At 42.0% G+C, this 25,179-nt stretch overlaps 1 protein-coding gene across 1 annotated transcript in view; it reads right to left on the reverse strand.

Annotated features, from left to right (window-relative positions):
• Nucleotides 1–392: 392 nt before the first annotated feature.
• Nucleotides 393–25,179, reverse strand: part of PDE3A (phosphodiesterase 3A) — a gene marked incomplete at its 5' end in the record, with an annotated part of 372,180 nt that continues 347,393 nt past the window's right edge. The window contains 5 exons of the mRNA XM_019543875.1: nt 393–7,281; nt 14,637–14,877; nt 17,524–17,679; nt 19,325–19,528; nt 23,222–23,421. Coding sequence (XP_019399420.1) covers nt 7,034–7,281; nt 14,637–14,877; nt 17,524–17,679; nt 19,325–19,528; nt 23,222–23,421 — 1,049 coding nt within the window. The remainder of the gene's footprint in view (nt 7,282–14,636; nt 14,878–17,523; nt 17,680–19,324; nt 19,529–23,221; nt 23,422–25,179) is intronic.

Genomic DNA, 25,179 nt, shown 5'->3' on the forward strand with positions numbered 1-25,179 from the left:
CTCAGCACAGGGGTGAATTTCACTTTAGAAATAGCAGTCACTAAAACTGTTTCCAATTACTTCCAGAGGATTCCTTTTTGTAAGCTGGACGTAAGCAAACTAATTAGGGACTTTTATTCATCAGGCAGTCTAGAAACACCACCAAACTATCGTGAAATATCCATGACCTTTCCAGGCTGGACATAAGGAAGAATTTCTTTACTGTCTGAGCCTCCAAGGTTTGGAAGAGACTGCTGCCGGAGGTGGTTCAAGCACCTACTCTGAATACCTTCAAAAGACATTTGGATGTTTATCTTGCTGGGACCCTATGATCCCTGCCGATTTCCTGCCTGAGGCAGGGGGCTGGACTTGAGGGTCTTCCGAGCCCTAATGTCTATGAAATCTATGAAATGTACTGAATTTGATTTTACTCCATCTTCAAGAGCCATCTGCCTCCATTAAGCAACCCATTTATTTAATTCTTCAGCTGCTTAAAGTAAATGTTACCATAATTTCAATTATTCTAGTAGTCCCTTCTCTGGTATGTAACGGCCATACTTTCTTTGGGAAGGCGGGATGCTGGCCAAAGACACAATAAAGTCGTATCTTCTCCCCCTTAACCCCTTTTGAATTGACTTGTTCTTCAATACAGGTTGCCATTGCTTATGTTGAGTAACAACACAGACCTCAAAGGGCTCCTGAAATTGTGAGATCTTTTAAAATTTCTCCTATTCCTTCTCAGTTTAAAGGAAGTAAAATTCTCTTTAGTGGTTTTAGTTATTCGTGGATACTTGAATGCCAAACAGGACTTGTGTTATCAAACTTGAAATGTAATGCTCCTTTCACACGCTAGCAGGACTACTTCTTGCTTTGGAAGAAAGTACAAGTTCATTTTACTGTTTCAAGTTTATTTCAAACTGTGTTTTCATTCAGTCTTTTCTGAGACTTGCCAACTTAACCTCCATTTGTGCTTAAAATCCCATCAGCTTCATGGTGAATTACAACACTGTTATGCTGCCAACTTGGGGATGCTCAAGTTTTTAGGCAAATACCCCTTTCCAAGGCTGAAAAGACAGACTGATTCTTGGTTCCTATCTTCTCTGTGCACTGTAAGTACAGCTCTTTAATGGAATAAAAAAGGCACACCCTTCACTCTAGATGAAGCCTCAGGTACCTTGCAGCCAATTAACATGGCCATTAATATGCCAAAAAAATGCTCCATTTATTCTTGTCACACAACACTCCTGTTTCAGTTAAAAACTTTCTGGGTTAGTATGTGACTTCAGAATGTCTCAACCAAATCAGTGTGAACAGAGGAAAATATAACAATAGCAAAAATGTAAGTATAATATGAAAACCTTGAGAGTTATTCCAAAAAGTGTGAAAATGCCTCTTCACTGGAAAGATGGAAGTGCAGTACTCTGACAATCTACTTTTTTGTTTTAGCTCAAAATAGTGCATAGTCATTTTGATTTAAGTGTTAATATTTAATATGCACCAAAGAAGAGTGCTATTGGAACTTCCATGGCTTACTCAAATGGTATGTCGGAGATATGAGTTGACAAAATGTCTACTTTATTGGTATACTGAACTTTATTCTGCCAGCCAGTACTGAGAAGCACCTCATTTCTCAAACGGTCCTGCAGAAATCAGTGGGACAACAGACTTGACACAGTGATGACTTGACTCTTTGATGTACACAGCAATGCTCCCATTAATGGAAAACCATAACTCATTTATGAAGTAAGATAGCCCAGCTCTATAAGGGATTTATTAATATTCTGGGGCCCAACTGTTACATCTTGCCTCAATTTTAACTAAAATTAAAATTTTGGAAACCAAGTAAGTGGCTTATGAGTTCAAGTGCCATTTTCAAAAGCAACAGGCGCTTAGGAGCCCAATCGTATTGAAAGTCCTAGTAAGTCCTATTTTTTAAAAAAGTGCCTTAAAGATAGGAGATGAACCCAGATTTCAAAGGCACTGAGGCACTTAAGAGGCAGAGAGGCACAGACTGGGACCTTCAAAAGAACCTAACTGTTCAAAAGGTGCCAAATATTTAAATCAAGGTGTGTTCAGCACCTAATCTACTTAAGCTGAAAATTTCACTAGGTGCCTACCTGCACTTAGTCACCTAAGTACATTTGAAATCTAAGCAGTTAGACTGCTACAATACTTGGGGCACATCTGCATCAAAGGACTGTACCAGGGAACACTGCAGTGAAGCATGCCACACCTACCCTGTACATACTATACCTTAGGTGTTAGGTATAACGCAGTCACCTTTGAGCAATGCTATCTAGGTGCATACTAAGATGACTTTCCAAGAAATTTTATTGGAACACACCCAAGCACCTCACTGAGGTAACAATATTAAATCCATTTCAGGGTGTAGCATGCATGCACAAGTGTGATTTGCTTCATTGCAGCTCTCAACCCTTTGCTGGACTATGTATCCTAGGTTTTAAAGTGTGGCTCTTGATGCAGGATATGATCTATTGATCATAGGGAGAGTTCTCATGTCATATGCCTGAGTAAAACCTGAGTAATGAGCAGAATATGTATTCTTTCCATTTAAAAAAAACTATTTCCTAAAATATATCTACCCTTGGAATACCCTACTCTCAGGAAATGAAATTCAGCCCTTCAAGAGCCAGTATGTTGCCCTTACACCACTTCAGGCCTATGTACACACTCAAAATAGGACATTAGTAATACAGAGTCATTTTCTAATTCTCTATAACAAGTGAATCTCACTCACAGAGAATAGAAACTTGAAATGTCATCAATAGCACAATAAATAGAATCCCTTATTTCTTCTAAAAGCCCTGCAACTCACTGCCCTACTGCCTGAGTACAGCATCTAAAAAATCTAAAACACAGGTAGTAGATATCTAAGACATGTGGTGATAGGTGTTCTACACATTGGACCAGATTCCTATTAGTATTAGAGCAAATGAAGGTAAATTTATCTGACCACCTGAACATAGTCATGATTGCTGTTTTCTTGACCTAGGCAGATTCTGATTCCAGAAAACAAAATTCAGAGTGCTTATAATCTAGGTTCCATTTTGAGGGCGTTTATATAAACAGTGTGAGCTTTTTAGTCAATCCCTACTCTGTGTGCTACAGAAGAAATGCAAAATGTGACTACTGACAAATGAACCATATTCAATTACCAGTAACAAGACTCAACAGCAAATGGGGTATCATTATGAGAAGATGGAGAAAAGAAAGATTTCTGCATGCAGTGGTTACATGGCCAGTCAGTACGCTTCTTTCCAAAATGAGGACCACAAAACACTACAAAAATATTTAGTGATTACAACAGATAAGACAAATGACAGCTGTTTGAAAATTGGCATCATAACCTATATTTCTTGTTTTTTAAGCCATTAAAATTGAGGCCTGGGCTCCTCTCATCAAAGTAGGTCATTTTTTCATTACTGGATTGATTCTTTAAGTGGTATTTGTTTTCTCCAGCATTTAATAAATAAATTGTGTTGTAGATACCAGATCTTCATATCAACATTCAAAAATTCAATTTGTTCATTACCTGAAAACTGAACACTGGAGATGCAACTTCTCACTGAAAGCTCTTCCCTTTTTCTTGGACCCAAGATCATTACATAAATCAGGTAACCAACTACTTGTCTATTAAAAAACAAAACAAAACAAACAAAAGCCCAGAACAACCCCCCCCCCACCATAAAACAAAACTAAACTAAACTGAATTCAATACAAATTATTTCTTAATTAAACACATGCCTGGGACATTTCCTGGTCATTTCTTGCTGGAAACATATTTCCAAATACACTAGGTGAAATTTATAAATGGTTTGCCACCTACTGAAGTTGTACTCTGCCAGTAGCCACGTGGAGTGCAACAGTATTACTTGGTTGGTGACTAGATAAAATGGATGTTTTACTGACTGAATGCTGCAGTAATCTATTGTCAAGTTAATCAGTTCCATCTGGTTCTGATTTCACTAGAATTGCCCCTATTATATAGCTTAGATAAAATAACGGTCATTGTTCTTGTTCCAAGCCTGACAGACAGAAAGACCTGAGTTTGTCACACTGCGTCCACAAAATAGTATAATAGTATATTAATCTGTGCCATCAGTTGCACTACAACACTAGCAAAAAAGGTGAGCTCAATGAATCCCACAAGGGCACTGAGAGTGTTCAGTAGCAACCAAAACTAACAAACAATGAAGGAAATATCCTTAAATTCTCCTATAGCTCTATTTTAAGCAATATTTTGCATAGGCCTAAACCTGTACTTTCACTTATACAAGTAGCCCATACTCATGCAAGGAATTCTTTTGGCTTCAATAGGATTATTTATATGAATAAAAGGCTAACAGGATTTGGCTTCATATTTAGTATGTCACCCCCTTGTTAAAGCAAGTGTACTCTTACTAACATCTTTGAGCTATGGTTTATTTCTCTAAATCAGGATATTTCTTACTTTTGTTTTAATTTCAAATATTAATTCCATCTCCAACTGGCATCCACTGCAAAGCACATGGGGACATGACATTCTGCAATATCTCAGGGAGTTTGATTTTTGCTTCAGAAAATGGGAGAAGTTTCTGTTTTATCTTATTTATAAAAAACAAACTATGGGACTATCTGAATAGGAACACAAGCTTGAATTGTTGCAGATCTACTAGTGCCCTGGAGAAATCTTTGAAAGACATCCAATGTTGCTTGGAATACATTTTGATTTTTTAGAATTTTACTTATCTCTCTCCCTTTTCTAAGTAAGTACAGTCACTAATTTTTTTTTGGAGGAGGGAATTAATCAGAACCTTTTGTTGCTGACACCATCCAAAGTCATGCTGTCAAAGAGTGGAGTATGTCTTCCACTTCCAGAAGGGTATAGAGAAGAAAGGATAAGAAGAAAAGGAAACTGTAAGAAACAAAGACTCTGTTTTCATGCAAAGGTCCATTTGAAATGATGAATGAGGTGGAGAAAAATACAGAAGTGATGACACATACACGAATTGGTTTAGAACAGAAAGTTTTCTGTCATTTTCCAAGAGGTACCAATGAATCATGAAATCCTGTGAAGGGCATAATTACAAGGAGGTGAGGGCTAGATATATCAGAAACTTGAGTTGATACAGGAGGGGCTGCTCCTGCAAGCTTTTACTTTTGCAAGCAATTTTTTACTCATATAAGTAGCCTTGCTGAATCCCATTTGTTAGACAAGGACGGCAAGATCACATTCTAACAGAAATACATCATCAGTCCACTCTCCTGTGAGATACTAAACTCAAGAGTCTTTTGTAGGACCATAAATCTTTAGCTTGCATGATAATAACTGGTGCTACACAGTCAACAGTAAACATTAATATGTCAATTCCTTGATACTGTAGACCAATGATTTCCCATAGGGCTCTATACAAACCACTCAAGACCTCATTTGTTGGGCATGGAAATGGCTACTCTTTATAAAAAATGGTGTTTTTAAAAAATTACCTTTACAAAAACATTTCCCCCTCCCCTTTTTTTTTTCTTAAAGATTTCATTATCTACAGGAACCCATAAAAATTTCTCCATATTTACATCTAGATAACTAATCACTGACAAATATAATATTGTGAAATAAAATAATGAAAGTGAATATCAACCTTTTAAATAGACGTTTGGCTCACAGCATAAACAACAGAGAAACAGACAAAAAAGAACGATCTGTTTTTCTACAGGCCCAATTTTTTTCTTAAAAATAATAATAATAATAATAATTATAATAAAGAGCAAAACAGTACATTGGTGGGATCAAGCAGAATGCCGGCAGCAATTTGCTGCCATCCAGCACCTTTGCTGCCAGACCACATTCTCTGAAGCTGGTGTGAGTGGTTGCTGAGGCATAAGTATCTGGCTAATGCGAACAAGCAGCTGTCACTTATGCCCACTTTTCTGGTAAAGCACTAATTGCCTTTTGATCTCAAGCAGCTGCATGGTCCCACAGCTCTCCTCTGGCTGCATTTAATAAATGACAATTTAAGTTTCAATTTTAAAATGTGTTTGGCCACTGACATGGGGAAATGTAAGGCTGGGGGGAAGAATGATATAGTGTTCAACTGATTTCCATGCTTTCTCTCTTGCACACGCTCAGTGCCCTCTGAAACCATAAACTCATTCAAAGGTGTGCAGAGGGCCAGTTTCTGTGAAGATCAGTAACAATGTGCGTCACCACAAACCTCCTTTAACTCTTCTGAGAGAACAGATCTCGTGGCACATTCCTGTTGCCAGCAGTTTGGCAAAAGGTGGTTCCAGGTGGTTGGGAGCTCAGTGCCACTAAGTGATGCCACCTCAGCTGCCTGAGTGGGTTGGCTCCTGCTGAAAGGCAGCAGTGCCTGCAGCCAGAATGTGAAAGGAGACTTCAGGAGCTACTGCAAAAGCAGAGCACCTTACAAAGGGCTCCACTTTCCAATTGGCACAAATTTCCTAAACGTGGGGCCTTCTGTTTGTTCACATGTCTTGAGCCACGCGCTATACTAGTCTAATAAGAACTCACACCACATTATAATATATTACATCCACCCAAACACACACACATGCCCCCCCACAGATATATGTTGGCAGGATGTATCAGCATTCTGATAAAGCTTTGGAACTTTTAGCCTTCAGCAGTAAGAGCAAAAGCTACTTAACAGGTACCTTACAGTTAACTGCAAATGTGCTTTAGAAGCAGCATTTCTGCTGACAACTTCCTTCTGTAATATCACAGTGACCATAATATATCATTAAATGTATTTTGCTGAAGTGCACAGCCAATAATTCTGGCTATGTATATAATTCCATCCCCCACCCCACAACCCCTTTAAGAATGTCTGTAAAAGCCGGTGTTGCAGTGTGAAAGCTTCCTTGAGCAGAGGAGTTTAAACAATGTACCTCACCATAAAAAGGAAATAGAAACAAATTAAACAGTTGTAGGCGCATTATCCCATACTTCTACAGTGTTGTGTCTAAATGTTGTGCTGGCTTGGAAAAGGAGTCTGTGCACAAGTCCTTTAGTCTAAAAATACTGCTGAAAATATTGTCATTGTTTCAGTTCAATAGTTGTATTCTCTTCTTCCTCCTCTTTGGGTTTCCCTTTCTCCTCCTCTTCTTCCCTGATGGACTGAATTTGTTCTGAGGATTGGTGCAGTGTAGATTGGTCTACACCTTGCTTTTCTCTCCCTGCTAACCTTTCTTCATCTTCAATTACTTTCTTCCACATTTTATGGTTGTGAAGCAGGTGCTGAGTGATCTGGCAGTAGATTTTCCTCCTCTTGAATTTTTTCTTTCCTGTAAAATATAAGATGAATTGATTTTCTTGTGACAAGGGGATGAATGTGGGGTGAGGAAGAACAAAAGACTGCATGCCATTTTTTATTTGCACACTCTTGAAAATAAAGTTCTTTTAAAAAGCTCTGCCTACAACTCCAAAGAAAACAAACAGATCTCCACACATCTCAAGTCCCAGCTGTGTTTCCAACAAAGCATATGTTGACTGGGATGCTATATAGCTCAGAGACACCTAGTACTTAATGGTATGCAACACTGACAGCAGAGAGCACTTTCCTTAAGGCAGGGGCTGGCAACCTTTTTCAAGACATGGGTTAGGACAACCTGACTCCAGTCTGGCATGGGCTGAGTGGCTTCAGCAGCCCATCAGTGGCAGGGGGGCTTTCCCAGTGCCTCTGCCTTATTGCTCTTCGCAGCCCCGTTCCCCAGCTGCAGTGCAAGAACAGCTTCTGGCCAAAGGTGAACTACACTGGGGCTGAGTAGCTGGCAGCTTCTTCCACAGCACTACAACTTCACCTCCTCACCCTTGACCACTCTCCCACCACTTTCTCTGCGCTGGTGCAGCTCCCCTCCAACTCGACATTGTAGTCATGTCACAGCCTTGGGATGGGGAAAGGATTGGAGCGAAGTGGCACTGGCACAGCTTCCAAATCCCTGGCCCTGGTGCAGCCCATTGCTGTTCAGCCCCAGTGAGGGCACAGGCAAAGCTCTGCAATTCCATGGACTGGATCCAGTCCCTTTCTAGGCCAGATGTGGCCTGTGGGCTGTATATGGCCAACCTCTTCCCTAACACAACATATCCCTTTTTGATACCAAATGTTGCCAGGTTCAGACTCACCCACTTCAAACTCTTCCTGGATATGTGACTTGCTACTCCACAAAATCCTCTTATTTTTATGGTTCATGTCTGCTCTGAAGAGAGTAGTGGAATGGTAGCAAGAGGTATGATCTCTCCATGGGTAAACACAGCAGCATTTGTTTGTTATGCCTATGGACTTACCAAATTCACAGTGCGAGTGAGGTGTGTGGCAGCTCTTTTAATCTTGCGGGTTCCCCTGTACACCCCACCACTGTTCATTGGCGGCGGGACCCTGCTGCTCACTCCTGATTGGTGGGGAGGCAAAAAACAGAGTTTTAAATATAGTGTCATTTTTCCCACTCGCTGATTAGCCGAGGGGCCCTGGCAGCCATGCTGTCTGTGACTGACTGGGCAGGAAGCAAAAACAGCACCATATTTAAAACCACAGTTTTCATCTCCCTGCTGATCAGGAGTGAGCAGTGGGGTGTGTGGAGGGTCCTTTTATTTTCTCTGCATGTCTAGGTATATAACATCTACCTTTTCTCCCATGTCCAGGTGGCGAGAGACCTGGTTGTAGGAGATGAGATTGGTAAGACAAGACCTACCAGCAACAAAGCCATGCTGACTGTTGTTCAGAATCTTATCTTCCATGAGCATATCACACATAGATACTTTAATGAGCTTTTCCAGGATTTTCTCTGGGATAGAGGTTAGGCTGATTGGCCTTTAGTTGCCCAGGTCCTCCCCCTTCACCTTCTTGAAGCTGGGCACAATGTTGGCCCTCTTCCAATCCTGAGGGATTTCCCCTGTGCATCACAAATTCTGAAAGAGCTCTGCCAGGGGTTCCATAATGACCTCAGCCAGCTCCTTCAGCACTCTCGGATGGAGTCCATCTGCTCCTGCTGTCTTATAAATGTCTAGCTTTTCTAGCTGGTATTGCACCCACTCAGCATCCACAATAGGAAGGCTGCCATTCCCGGCATGCCCCCTGTCGCAGGGCACCAAAGTGCCTGCTCCCAGAAGAGCAGAAACTGCCTGGGGACAGCTGGAAGAGACAGACAGAAGCCCAGGTGCAGGTTATCAGGGCAACAGGCTACAGAGCAAATTAGCCTGGACCAGTCAGATGACTGGAAAGGGCAGGGCCCTGGGCCCTTATAAATTCCCAGGCCAGAACTAGGGAGGGCAGTTTGCTGCCAGCAGCCAAGTAGGAAGGAGCCCTCCTAGAGGGAACTAGAGGAAGAGGCCTGAGGGCGAGTCTAGCTTCTGGGAATGCCTGGGGCAAACTTTGATTCTTTTAAAGGGGTGGAGAAAGATGGGCGCTTATGTGTTATGTTGTAGCCCAGGGGCTTATGTTTTGTTTGTCATTCATAACAACTGGTGGTTTGGGTGAGGCTATTTGGGGAAGGAGGCGGTCTCATTGGGGGCCCACTGCAGCATGGGCACTCCAGCGCCAGAGAGGGTGTGGCACGAGGGGTGCACAGACCCCAGCACCAGAGAGGGCATGGCACAAAGGGTGCAGAGACAGGGCTCCGGAGAGCCCAGCTCTGAGGGGCACAGAGATGGAGACAGGGCTGCGGAGAGCCCAGTGCCAAAGGATGCAGAGACAGAGACAGGGCTGCAGAGAGCCCAGTGACAACCTGAGGCCAAGTAAAAACAAGGCCTCAGAGGGACGTTGTGCAAATAGCATCTGCGAGGCTTGGGGCGTGGTAAAGGGGTGGTTTGGAGCCATGCATATACCCATAAGGCCAGGGTGTCCTGAGAGATCTACTTTGAAACAGGATCCACAAGGGGTCTGGGGACCTACAGGGTTCAGGGAAGTCCATCAGGACTGTGTCTAACCAGACGTGAAGGCAGCCTCCCTATATTATATTTTCATCAAGATATGGCAGGCGAGAAAAGAAGGTGCCCATCAGGCCAAACTGGAATGATCGAGGAGCCCTAAGGTAACACAGCCATCCTTGTTACACAGCTCCTCAGGCCATACTGTGCTGACTTCTGAGGGCCTTGACATCCACGCCTTCAGCTCCTTCTGCATCCTCTGCAGTGCCTCTTCCCGCTCCCGCTCTTCTGAGCCTCGTTTGCAATGACACCTACTATGAGCCTTATGTCGCTTGTCTTTCCCCTTGGTCCAGTGAAATACCGAATGAAAGTGGCCATTCAAGAGAGTTCAGTTTCTTCCTGAATGCTGGTTACCAGCTGTCCAAAGGTGTTGAGCCGGGGTCCCACACATCCATTTGTTTTCCTTCTACTGCTTACATACCTAAAGAAGGACTTCTTATTGCCCTCAACTCCCATGGCTAACCTAAACTCGGTTGCCGCCTTGGCTTTCCTGATTAAAATTAAAGGAGCTGCCATGCACTCCACTCCTGCTGTGAATTTGGAAGGTCCCTACTTATGTCCCTTCCCTACCAAAGGCCAAGGACACAGTACGCCATTATCAAAAGGTGGCTGAGTTTAACAGATTACAAATAATATGAGTGAATAATCCAGATGTAGGTTTTATCTACATGCACTATACTGTACAGCTGTTACGACATTTGAATTCTAAAACAGATGGACTATCTGGATGCTTAATATAATGAAATATAGCCAATAACATCATAGCCTTAGACTTTTGTTCCTCCTGGGTTCTAAACACCAATCTACTAGTACTTTTTACTTTTCATTGTATCCCACATAAAGTTGCTTGTGCCAGAAGCATTTTGCTGACCCAACATAGCCGTCTGTTAATGTAGAGACTGTCCTATACGCTGAGGGCAATAGAATTTGGATAGTTAAAATTCCTATTGCAACAAATTCTGAAGGTTTTCCCTAATCCTTAATAGTGGCAATGGCAGTTGTAGCACTTAAAAAAATAAACCTCTCCAATAATTCTTCTGAAAACAAAGTGACAAAGAGGAATGTTTTGTGCCAAATAAATTTGCGTAGATTAGATTTTGCAGGTGGCCTAAAGTATGTCTATGTTTGGATCCAAACTGTTTAGTCCCTGAAGCTTTTGTACAGGAAACAAAGAGCTTTTCACTGCACCACAGTCCAAATCCAGCTCAATCCTTCATTAGAAAGCTCTTGGTTCCCTGTAGGAAACTTCAGTTTTAATACTAATAAGAAACCTCTATTCCTCCAACACACCATATTAGAACATTCTATCCTAGGTTTCCTAGGTGACTCAAAATCTTGCAGCTCTCAGCAGAGATCAGAAAGAATTTGTTGTGGCTTGAGATTTTATTTGAACCAAGAAAGACTGAACCAGTTTAACTCTAATATTCGCAGCAGGACTTTCTGGAAGTCAGACGTAACAAAAAAATTGCTTGTTTATATGCTACAGCAATGGTTTTCAGGTCAAACAATACTGTAGTTAGTCTTTAATGAGTCTGTTTATCTAAAATATTCCAGTTAATTGTTTGACTGTAATTACAAGCTTTCTGCAAGCTTTCTTTTCTCCTCCTATTTTTAAAAAGATACTTTATTTACAAAAAGGTTTTCATTACCTTCCAGAGAACTCTGTATATCTGATGCATGTAGGCAAATTAGATGCTTAGCTCACACTGATAACATGAGACATCTGAATCTTTTCAGCTTATGCTGAACTGAGATCTAACTGGAATTTGTAAACTTAAATGGAGCTATGTCCAGACAAGGGATGCTGATGACATATTTACGCTACATCTGTGCTTTTCATTAAAGATGTGGGAGATCAAAATAAAACATATGTTAGTTAAAAAAAACAAGCCTCCAGACCCAGAGGTGAATGCCTCAAATGGCTTCAAGATTTTAAGTGTATGTGATCTCTTAGTCAAACCATCTATTAAACATGAGAGCCAACAAAATGCCAGTCCAGAAGTAGCAAATGTAGGATCCCTCTTTATTTTTAATGTGTGCTCCAGAGACCTATACACTAGGAAATAATATTGCAATGCACGTTAAAACTGATGGATAGCTAAAAACGGAATATAGACTTAGATACCTGGCCAAACAGCATAGCTTCTGTGAAGAAAAACTGTACACCTCTAATTTACTAAGGTCCTCCAAGCATGTTAATAATATATCAGATAAAGTAAATCTGGCAGGAAGACTTTATTTGAACTTTCAAAGTTTTTGACACAGTTCTTTACAACAGGCTATACTTAGCCATGTGGTAAGAGACTAGCAACCAAGGCTATGGGCATATGAACAAGTTACAGGAAGGCAAATTAGGGTGTGAACTTGTACTCGTTCACTGCCTTGTCATAAATGCATAGTTTTGCCCTGCGGTAAATGTAAGGTAGCTTACCACATTTTCACATCCTAGCTTCCCTTGCTGGAAGCTGGTTTTGTGCCCATAACCTCAGCCTGAAAAAAAGAGTCAGAATTAAAGGCCCATTTTAAATATGTCAAAAGATAACAGTGACCAATGGTCCTGTACTTGGGCCAATTCTAAAATCTTTGTTAACAATGTGGGAAAAAAACTACAATTAATAGAAAACACTTAAGGTTAATCAAAAATAAATATGACATTAGGGAATGTTCAGGGGGAGCTGACAGTTCTACACAGTTCGGAAGAACAAAGTAGATGCCATAGACAGGAAGTCAGCTGGAATCAAGTGATCCCAGCAAGAAAAATATCCAAATGTTTTTTGAAAGAGTCCAGCTTGCACCATCCCTGAGAGGAGTCTGTTTCAGCCCCTGGACACACGCATCTTAAAGAATTTTTTTCTTATGTCTTTTCTAAATTGGCCTTCCTAGAGTTTATGGCTGTTAGACCTTGTTACTCCTTGGGAAGCTCTGGTGAACAGGTGTTCTCCCAGGTCCTGATGTACCCCTCTTATATAACTGTAGGCTGCTACCAAGTCCCCCCTGAGCCTTCTCTTTTCCAGACTGAAGAGTACCAAATTGCTCGGCTTCTCCTCATATGGCCTGCCCTCCAGGCCTTGGATCATACGAGTGGCTCTCCTCTGGACTCTCTGAAGCTTTTCCACATCCCTCCTGAAGTGGGGGGCCTAAAACTGGACACAGTACTCCAGCTGCAGCCTCACCAAGGCCAAGTAAAGTTGGAGGATGACATCCCTGGTTTTGCTTGAGGTACATCAGTAGATGCACACCAGAGTTTGGTTTGCTTTGCCAGGCACAGCATCGCATTAGTGACTTATATTCATCTTGTGGTCAATCAAGACCCCGAAGTCTCTTTCAGTTGTGGTGCTAGCGAGCGTAGTGCTGCCGAGCTTGTAAGTATGTGGAGGGTTCTTTCTACTGAGGAGCAGTACCATACACTTCTCTACATTGAAGGTGATCAGGTTTTGAGAGTGTGTCCAAGTTGGCCGGTATCCCCAACCTGTCCTGCGGTGTGACCTCCCTCCCCCATAATTTGGCGTCATCTGCAAACTTTGCCAGTTCACATTGAATTCCTGACTCCAGACCATTAAAGAAGATGTTAAAGAGTGCAGGCCCAAATATTGAGCCCCGAGGGTCTCCACTGGTCACCCTACATCACATTGATTTTCTCCTGTCAACTAGTACTCTTTGGGTCCGAACCCATAGCCAGTTACCTAGCCAGACTGTAAGATGATCAAGGCCACAGTTCCCCAGCTTAGCCATGAGGACATCGTTGACAACTTGAGTGGTTTGTCATGGATGTGAAGAAAGACCAGTAAGGATTCCAAAAGTGAGCTAGACATTTATATGAATGAGAATATTCAGTTATCAGGGTTGGACACAGACATGGGCAAACCACGTGGCCGCCCAGGGCCCAGGCAGAAAGGGGGCTCAAAAATGGCAATTTTAAAATTATTATCATCATTATCTCTGGCAAGGGGTGGGGAGAGAGGCGCGATACTGAAAGTTTGCCTGGGGCTGCCAGGAGTCTAGGTACGGTGCTGACAGTCATATTAATGTATTATATGTATGCGTATGTAGTCACATGTGCATGCATGTACATACAGACACTTAACTATATCTGATATTACAGTTGGAGAACAGACATGATTTTGAGCTCATAAACATTGCTTATCAATTGTCCGGGGGGTAAAGTGACATGGAAATTCTCTGAGCTGTGTAACTTAAGTCAATTACTGAACCTAGAGTGTTTTAGCATATCAATGCACAATGCTAGCATCAATAAAGGAAGCTGCTGCCATTGTAGTGGTGCCTAGAAACTACAATAAGGGATTGGACCATACTGTGCTAATTATTTTACCACCTAATGGAAGTAGGTGACCTCTTCTCTGAAGATCTTCTCACTCTCGCATCTTTCACTGGTGAAATAATTACAATCCTTAATTACCAACAGTTAAAAAATACCAGATATAGGATCGAGAACCTGACAATAGACAACCGAAAAATCAAGATGCTAATAGGTAAATGAGCACCAATAAAGTGTTGGTCCTGAAGCTTTGGGACCACTTACAAAATGACTAGGTATCTATTAAACTTCACATGGGACATCTTTGCTAGCTCAGTCTCAGAGAGGTTCAAGCTAAACACAGTCAGGTGCTTTTATTATCAGATTACTCAGCTTTTGGTTAAGAGGAACCTACTATATGAAATCATCCCTAACTGAAAATAGGAGAAGCAAAACACGTACTGGATTCAGAGTTTTCACATGTTTCCATTTCTCCTGTTTCTTCTTCTTCATTCTCATCAGTGTCTCCTGATTCATCACTATCTTCTACCCATTTCCCTGGCATCAGTCCTGCTGAGTCATAGGAATTACACAGTGGTCCCACGATGTGAGAAATGAAAGATTCCTGAAGGTTTGCCAACTGGGGAGCCGAGCGATCCATGAAAGGACTAATAGGAAGGCCGAGACTGGCCTCTTCATCACCCTGGAGATGAGGAAAAACTGATTACTTCTCTGTGATAAACGAAACACATATGTGGGTGAAAAAAGTAATGGGAGCTCAAATGCAACTGCAGATTAGAACAAGGAAATAAATCAGCTGTGAAATCTTTTTATTTTACTTTTTTTTATTTTACAGAAGAGCAGCCTGAGGGTAGCAGAACAGAATTTCACCTGCCTGTTAAATTACTAAACACAGTTATATAGCTGTTTTACAGAGGTAAACCCAGAATTTAAAAGCATATCAGTAAAGAACTTTGTAACAGTGTCCACCTCTCTCTCCTATATTTATATTGCATCACGAAAACCTGAAAATGAAATTTCCTTCTTTCTTACAACGAGTTATTTTTGAAAATGTATCTATGAAATTTTTGGTTTTATAATCAGTATTCACCCATCTTCCTTACTGCTAGATGTTAAATTCTATGTGGATAGGACTGAATGTTTCAAAGTAATGCTTCAACTGCTGATATAGGCTTTTTCTTTTTCAAGCTGTACTATCAATAAGCTGGGCAATACATTTTATCAGTGAAAGTTGTGTGTGAATATAGACTTCAGGACTTATTCCTATAATAAATTAACAAGCAATTATGAATATAACTTGTTATAGAACCTGACACAGCTATACAATTCAAGAAAGTTTAAAGTATGACCTAACTGGAGATCCAGGATCAATTTCCACATAGTTTACCTACGGGCTGAATTTGTTTCACCAATGATCACGGAGAAGGTATCTGAATAATCGCTCTTTTGATACAAGGGGGACGCAACAACCATTTCCACATTTCTTTACAAAGCATACACAACACTCAACTATCAAGTGTCTGATGTCAAAGCTTCTCCCTTCTGATCATTAGCAGGAAACTGAAATTTCCCAAATTAACAAGTGAATTAACCAGATATGGCAGCTCTCTCCACTTTTCAACATCATATCCCAATTTCAAGGTAAGAAGTCAGGGAAATGGACTACTGAACCAATTAAATAGCTCTTTACCAATTTTTAATTAAGAGCTTGGTTTATTGTTTCAGGTATCACACCGTGCATTCTCTGATTTTTGTTACTAAATGCACAAATCAAATTGGTCTGTCTCAAAGTTGGTCAAGCACACAGAGAAAAAAACTATTAAAGGTATTGCAACAATACTGAATGGGTTTTATGATTTTTAACAAGTCTCAGTTATTTAAATTCTTCAAAGCAAAATATGTTGTTTTTTTAATGTGAACGCACTCAGAATATTATTTTCATGGAATATACTCTACTACATTGCACACTGTATGTTACTGTGTCCCGCTCACAAGAGATTACCAAAGAGCCAGATCCTCAGCTATAGCTTTAACCCGCGTCCACAGCAAGGTCTGGAGGAAAAAAAGTCTTTGCTGTATATCAGGTAGCTGTGGCAATTACTTCCATTCAAAGGATGAACTAGTAAGCAAAGTGCATAAGGCAATGAGACAGTGTGACTTTTTAGACATAAACTGCATTGAACAAGCACTTCTTATAATTAATAAAATGTTTCCAAGCTATTTGACTTTGAAGTTATACTCAATTATAATTACTGTGCAGAGAGAATAAACTAATTTTTCACTTACAAGTTATGTCAAATAAGTTATGAGAACAGCATTAACAATCCTAATGTGTGCTCTTAAGGATGGCAGTGAACTGGTCATACAAAGTCTTTGTTCTTCAGCTGTTTTGACTAGATAGCAAACAACACTTCTGTTGATCTCTTTTCAGCACTGGTAAAAAATCTTCATGACGTTGCTGCCTTTAGTGAACTAGAACACGTACGGTTCATGCCATCAGCTGTGATAGATCCAAGGTGAGTCGTATCATAATATTTGACTGGTGGCTTTCATAAGCATTCAGGGTCACCTCAACCTCGAGATGAGTTGTGATCATCACCAGGATTAATGACTATACCTCTTCAGGTGAGTTATACTCAGGTCAGCAAATAAAAAGAAAAACATTTCCTAGAAGAAAATTCAGGAGATGGTGGCTGAGCACACCTGTACAGTGTGATTTGCTTTTTAAAATGAAAAAAGCCCCATGTATCTATGGAGAACCTACTGTTCCCATGTGAAAGAAAGCTTGGCAAATGTTTCTCTTACTCATCCACATGACATGAGGCAGTAGCAGGAGTAATCCCTCCTTTCTAACTGTAGTGGCTAGTACATTAAAACCAGAGACAATTAACATCCTCTGGACCTTAACGTATGACCTCAAAAGCATTGTTCTGCTTTCCCCAAAAGTTTAGCTTGCTAGTCCATGAAATATGCAGAACAACTTGATGGCATTTGCTGGTCTTAGGAAGCAGTGGAATAGGTTGGAGGGTTGAATGGAAGCTATGCTTAATCTGCATTTTCTAATTTAAATGGGAAAAAAACTGAGAGCCAGAACACCCTAGAACTCAAACCTTCAAGGAACATAAGCAGGTTGGCTTACTTTCAGTCTCCTGAAACTGAAAAGTGAACTTTGCAGGCTTTTTGCAATTCTATCAATGAAATCCTGTCAAAAAAAAGCTGAAAATCTGTCACTGATTTGTTACTACCTCCTTGGCAAGAGTCATGAACCCTGCAATACAATTTAAGACTGGAAGCAAGGGTAGTAGTTCCTGCCCTGACACCCATTTACCTGTTCATAAAATTCATTAACAATGCCTTCTGTCCACTGCAGATGCAATTCTTTGCATTTAGCAGGCCCATTGATGTCAGCCAGTTTGATGCACATTTGACAAACAAGCATGCGGTCATTCTCATTACTCCAGTCAATTCCAACATCATCGTTCACCTGGAAGATACATAACCAGGATGAAACCATTACAATAACACTGGGTAAAGGACGTGACTGTAGAGAAAATCCTGCCTTGAGATGGGCTTAAAATATGCTAAGCTACAGAATACAATCTTCAGAACAAATTTAGCCAGACAAAAAATGGTCTAGTTAATGTTTTCAGCTCCTTTCAAAAAGGTTTTGTCCTCTGTGAACATTTAGACTATCCAACAAATTAGGAGAACGGGGGTGGAGGGGAGGGAAGGGAAGCCATCAGCTGTCACTACAAATCTATAATGTTAAACCAGGACACACTATCTACAGCAGCCTGTGCATCTGATTCCCTCTACTTGGAGATGACAAATACCATAATCATTTTTTACATTTAGTCAGACAAAGCTTAACTTTCATCACCCACAGGTTACACATGTGCACCCCTTGTATTAATTCAGGAGTTTTCAACCTTTTTTGGTTAGTGTTCACCCAGCGGCCAGTTGAGAAGCAGGGAGTCCCCTGGCCAGTCGATGAGCTGGCGGGGGGGAGGGGGGAAGGCAGCAGCTGATCAAGTGGTGGCCTCCCTAAAAATCAATCCATGACTGTAGCTGCATACCTGAGAACTTTGGCATTAGTTCTGAACACAATAAAACTGTTTATTTTGGGGAATTTAAAAGGCAGCAAGCAAGAGAATGGTTACAGAGAGAACTGCACTTTGGTAACTTACAAACTTTTTACATGCGATTCCTACTTTGACATATCTATAGAGAGTGCAAACAACACCCTTCATCTCAAAAGGGCATTCTTTTATTACTGTTGTTCTAATAATATTACTACTACTACTGCACCGTCTAAGACACATGGGGCATTTATACATATGCTCTGGGAGTGTGTGTGGGGGGGGGGGAAATAGATGCTTTAATCAGAATGGCTCGGAGAGCCACTCTGAAGTGCCCGAAGCAGAATGTGTATCAGTGTCCCTGCACTGAAAAATGGAGGCAGGGTTGCTTTAACTAAAGCTCATCGAACAAGCTTTAGTTAAAGCACCCCCACACCATTTTTCAGTGTGGGGACACAGGTACACATGATGCTGGAGTCTGCTGGAGCATGGTAATTTCTGCACTCTGGCAGACTCAGTTAATTACAGTGCATTGGAGCAGCCTTCCTGCACGTGACTAGGTGCCCCTAGTCAGGGAGAAGGACCTCTTTGTGCTAGACTCTGTACAAACACAGAACAACAACAACAAGACAATCCCTGTCAGATGATGCACCTCATTATCTAGTTAAAATAGTTTATCACTGGTGAATTGCAGTCTCCCCTTGGTCATGGCAGCATCTCCCCAAACCACCATTTCTCCTCTGCCCTAAGATAGTTCAACTCACTGCCACAGCAAGGAGGAAAGGGAAAAAAACCCACTTATGGGAGTGTACTGAGCACTAGTTAGGACACTGCCTATCATCTTCATTATCCCAGGGTCTGAAACAGCAAATAGGATCTAAAAAATCATCTGTGCCACCACATTCAATATACAAATAACAAAATTCCCAGACAAATATTTAGCAGAAATAACTTTTACAGCTCTAGAAGGAAAGGTGCAGGGAAAAAAGCAACGTAACCTTTCAAGACTTTCATTGACCATACACTGAAAATTTGCGTAAGTCTTTTTACCTTGGCATTGAATTTGGCTACAAAATCAAAGTGTTTCTTCAGGTCAGTGGCCAAAATGGCCTCAATTACAAGAAACCGGAAATGCTTGAATTCCACATGGTCGAGATTGACTAAGAAGTTATACTCTGGCCTGGACATGAAAAGATTCCACGCAGCAGCTGCATGATGATTCTCCAAAACAGAGCGGTCATTATACAGTACAGCCTGCAGAAGCAAAACAGTGAATAATCTTAGCATATCAAGTATAAAAAGCAAGAAATAAGAATTACAATGTGGAATGAAACCAACTTCAACTGGCTAGAGAGAGAGTCAAATCTCCCCATTTCTGAAGAATTTAATGACATCTCTTAAACTGTATTGTTACTAGTAATAGTAGTGACTATCTTTCTGGATTGAAAGACCCAAATTTTATACGCCAAAGGGTCTCTCATTCCTTTTTGACCAGTACCTTATGATGAGTTACTGTATTTTCTCACATACTATATGTCCCAAATAACACACCCACCACCTTGTTTTTGGGAAGGCAGATGATGGAAAGAGATTTTTTTTCCAGAGCTTTGGCTCAAAAAGAAGGGGCACAGCTTACCCTCCTTTTCCTACTCAGGAAAGAGTTACAGTTTTAACCTGTTCATAGCTGAATTGTCAAGAACTCTTGGCTGATCAGCCAACAGCTGAAACTGTAGCTGGTGCTGACAACTGAATTCTATGGGTGGATCTAGGACTGTGGAAAGAGCTAAAAAGTCTGCAGGACTGTGAAATAGCAGGAGCAGAACCAGGAGTAGCTAGCAGACAGCAAAATTGCTGAACAAAGGATGGCTTGCTTAGTGAAGCATTGAAAAAAGAGAAAGAGAGCCATTGACACCTGTGGATTGAAGACCAATTACCTGGAATCAGGTAGTTTACAATGAGCCCTAAAGTCAAATGATTTCTGCAACACTACCCAAATAGAAAGGCTACAATTGCTGCTGGGCACTTGGTTTTATACTTTGGGTGGAGAAGGAATCAAAGCAGGGTGTGACTGTACCACCCTGAATCTGGGCTGGCCAGAATTCACTTTTCTCTCCAGGTGGCTCATGGAGGAAACAGGTTGAAAAAACCAGGAGCCATGTTACAGCATCTTATGACCATTTTACACCTAAAAAAAATAAAAATCAGCTTCCATGCTTAAGACATGCGCCACAACTTTGGAAAGCTAATTTTTGGGGTAAAGGCGAGTGCAGTATACAGGAAACCATTGTAATCTCTGTGGCAGAATACCATCTCTGGCTCTCTCCAAACTCTGCTGTCTGACAATTTGGTTACCATGGTCACTGCAGAGGGCAGACTCCTCTGGTCCCATCTGCTTCAGCTAACCCTGAGTTGTAACCTGATTTGGATACATTCATGAGGGAGAGGGGAAACCTGCTCCCCCTGCCTATGTGACTGGCATCATGCACCTGGGTGAGGGGCTTAAGCTCCGTATTGTTCTAAGCAATGCCAACATGACTGGGAGGGGGCTAAAGACCCCGCCAGTCTACCCTGCAACCAGTGATGCATTTCAAATTGGATGGCTGGCAGCCAGCAATTGCTGGTCTTCATTGGACCAGGTAAATGAAGTCAAAAGGATTATATAAGTGAAGGACTGCCCAGGAGGAGGAGGGGCAGTAGCCATGATGAAAACTCACAGAGAAGCTGGTCTATCTGAAACTCACTCTCTCTCTCGAAACTCATGATCAAGGAATTGCCTGCCTCCAGAGAGAATCTCCACCTGCCTCTGGATGAGATTTGTGAGTAAGCTACTGAGATCTAACTAGATATATAGCTTGCAGTAACTCAGATGCATGACTGATCAAAGGCTACCATGCCACTGTTCGCTCTAAGGTATTTCTCTGATATTGCTCTACACTGTACCCTATTCCACACCTACCCCTTGTAACCAATAAAGTTCTCTTTTGTACCGAGTGTGGGAGACTTATTGGGAGAGGGACTAGATTATGCTGTGAAGTCCCTTTGGTTCAGCTGACTAAGGGAGACTGCTATTTGTACTTCAGGCTGAGGGAAGCACCCCAAGTTCTTGCAGTAGGTCAAGTACCCTCAAGGACTATTAGGCCTGTGTTTCCAAGAGGGTGCATGTCCCAGATCAGTCCACACTCTGGGGTTGGTGCCGTTACCCCCAGGCTTGCGGGTGTGCTTCAGGAAGGGAGTTGGCCAAATGTCAGGCATCCCCAGGGAGGGACTCGGAGCGTGGAAGGTGGTTGGGTGCAATGAGGTGGGTGATTCAATACAGGAGCATCCCCTACAGGCCTGCCACAATCTCTTTTTGTTAATTTTTTAATGGCTAGAATTAAAAAGTATTTTACGTATTTATATAGGAATTTCTACCGCTTTTCAGAGCCGGAGTCCTTAAGGGGTTTGTTTCTGAAAGCACTTATTGGTAGGAGTGTGCAAAACAGGCCATATTCTATTTGGATTTGAATTCAGTCCGAGTTGGGAACAGTGATGTGATTGGTTGATTCGGATCACTGTCTCAGTTTGATTTGGCCAAATCCAAATCTGAAGGTTTGATGCTGATTTGGACAATCAGAGATTTGGCCACAGACTCAGCTTTAAATGTTTTTCCTACATACCTTGAGGTACCAGGTATGGCTTGTGAATGCTGCAATGGTGGGGCAGATGCAGCGTCCAACAGAAGCCCAGCCTGCCCCACCTCCACCCACCAGTGTGCTCAGCTATTGGGCACAGAGGTACCTCAGGTGCTGCCCTAGACCCAGGAGAAGCCAGTTGCTGAGCCGGTGGGGCACACGGGGTTGGCAGGGGGCAGCATGCTCCCTGGCAGACCCGGAAGTGGACTGGAAGTGCTTCTGGTCCACTTCTGGGTCTGCTGCCAAGTGCACTGGGAAGCCCCCTGTGCTTCTGTGGGACGCTCCATCTGCCCCACCATCGCAGCATCCACAAGCTGCCTGGTACCTTGAGCTATGTAGAAAAACATTTAAAGCTGTGTCTAGGTCCGAATCAACAAATCTTTATGAATCTCTCTGAATTGATTTGAAGGGTTTTGTTTCAATTAGGAGAGATTAAAGGGTCTCCTGATTTGATTCAGGTTTAGAGATTTGGCCACCAAATCAGGCCGAATCCCTGCCAAATCTCATCAGCGACCAAAGCTTTGCACAGCCCTGCTTATTGGTTCTATCAAACTGGTATAGTTCAACAATTCCTACCACAGTTATAAGGTTTTATAAATATATGATCTCATAGAACTCTATCAAAATCACAAATCAGTTTAAATGCCATTTCTTCTGAAGGACTAGCTTTCGGAAATAACAGATGCTCCATTCAGAAAGTAGATTCAAATTCCAAGGTATATATATCTTACGGAATTGTTCTGTACTGGCCCAGGTTTTAAAATCACATAGTAAAATTCTGTTTGAAGCACATTAATAATCTTGAATATTTAGCATAAGGTAAGAAATACTATTAGAAACATTAGGGAATATAGTAGAGAGAGATTTTATTTAGTTTTGTGAAGATGTGCATACACAGTTTAGCAATATAGCATAAAGTTGGTATGTTCAATACATAGGGCTTCTGTATTAAATAGTAGAAAAATTAGCTTCTCTTTCTCCAAATGCTTTGCTAAAGAATTTATTAATAGTTTAAATTAACCCAAGTTTAAGGAAATCCTTATTCACTCTCTGTTGCTGGTGCTACTATGTATGGTGTATAATACATACACTATGCTTTGCACTATTTGGTAGAAAACAAATTGTGCAATAATAAACATATTATCTGATTCTTACAATGCCACTGTTTACATTTAATGCATCTCTAATAGACACTTTTAAAAAGAAAAAGGCATCCTAAAAGACCTTTGGAAACACTATAATTAAACACCATATAAAAAGACAGCTAAAAACTTACCTGAGGTGCACTGGTCGCAACCAAAAAGGCATTGGTCCTTCCTGGATGATCATAGTCATGCATGGCTGCTGCTACATAAAGGGCCATCAATTCTAGGGCTGGGATATTGCCAGAAAGGCAACCATAGCTGTCATCTGTAGGAGTATATGTCTTTGAAACCACGTATCCCATGTGACCATGAGTGATTCCACTATCAGAATCTAAGCAAACACAAAAAACATCTTAAAGAAGATGTTTGACACCTTACTAAAATAACTCTCTGAGGAGCACATTTGCAGGTAGGGTGAATTTACAATATGCTTTTGAGCACAATTAATCACTCAGCAGTAAATTTTATGATTTCTAATAATTTGTATATTAAGGATTATTCTAAGTTACTGTTAGTGACCCCTGATTACACATCATGGCTCTCTCTCTCTCTCTAAAGACTGGACCATAAAGAAGAACCCAAATCCTTTATGGTCTTTGAATAAATAGCTCAACCAGCCTAGTCGCTTGATTTTAGGCTACTTGTGCAAGTTTATTTAATGGCACAATGGAACCTGATCTTAAGAATATAAGAACTGTTATTTATTGTGTTAGACCATAGGTCCAGTTTGCCCAGTGCCATGTATCATACAGTGGATGCTGAAAGGGAGACTGAATTGGGCATGATTAATGATTTTTTCCCTGCCACTGTTTCTCTCTCACTTACAGCCTCCAACATTTCAGGTATAGGAAGATCTTGGAGAGAATCATCAAGGAGCACATCTGTGGGGGGCCTGCAGGGGAGATCATGCTTGGGGCAATCAGCATGGGTTCATCAAAGGCATGTCCTGCCTGACCAACCTGATTGCCTTTTATGACCAAGTAACTAAATCCTTGGATGACAGTGTTGTCGTGGATGTAGTCTTTCTAGACTTTAAGAAGGCCTTTGACACCATCTCTCACCCCATCCTCATCAATAAATTAAGTGACTGTGGCATTGATGCCTGCACAGTTGGATGGGTAAAAAAAATGGCTGATGGGGCGCACCCAGAGAGTAGTGGTGTATGGGTTGTACTCAACCTGGTGAGATGTGAGCAGTGGGGTCCCCCAGGGCTCAGTCCTCAGGCCCGCACTGTTTAACATGTTCATCAGCAACTTGGATGAGGGGGTGGAAAGCACACTGTTCAAGTTTGCTGATGACACTAAGATGTGGGGCGAGGTGGACACACTTGAAGGGAGAGAGAGAGGCTGCAAATAGATTTAATCAGGCTACAAAAGTGGGCAGATGAGAACAGAATGGGGTTCAACGCAGACAAATGCAGGGTGCTGCACCTTGGGAGAAGGAATCCACAGCATATGTACAGGCTGGGGAGTTTCCTCCTTGAAAGCACAGAGGCGGAACGGGATCTTGCAGTCATTATTGACTCCAAGATGAACATGAACTGCCAATGCCAGATCGCAGCCAGCAAGGCCAGCCATACCTTGTCATGCATCCAAAGGTGCATCTCAAGCCTGTCCAGAGAGGCGATGCTCCCCCTCTATGCAACACTGGTCAGGCCACAGTTGTAGTACTGGGTCCAGTACTGGGCACCGCACTTCAAAAGGGATGTGGCCAGCCTGGAGAGGGTTCAGAGGAAAGTCACCCACTTGGCGAGAGGGCAGCAGGACAGGCCCTGTGAGGAAAGACTGAAGGGCCTGAACCTGTTCAGCCTGAGCAAGAGGAGGCTGATGGGGGGGACCTGGTGGCTGCCTACAAACTCATTGGGGAAGATCAACAGCAAATAGGTTGAGCCCTTTTCTCCCCAGCACCACCTGGGGTAACAAGGGGTCACACTCAGGTAGGCTCTGGAGCGGTGAGAGACGCGCGGGTGAAGCCCGCTGCGCCCCCACTCCCCTGAAGCCCCCCAGACACCTCCTCAGCAGCCGCCAAGCCCCCTGCTGACCCCCAGCACAGCCGGAGGTAAGCGGGCTCGTGGTGGGAAGGGGTTAAC

Source organism: Crocodylus porosus, unplaced genomic scaffold, assembly GCF_001723895.1.
Source record: "Crocodylus porosus isolate Cpor-Errol unplaced genomic scaffold, CroPor_comp1, whole genome shotgun sequence".
Classification (NCBI taxonomy): Eukaryota; Metazoa; Chordata; order Crocodylia; family Crocodylidae; genus Crocodylus; species Crocodylus porosus.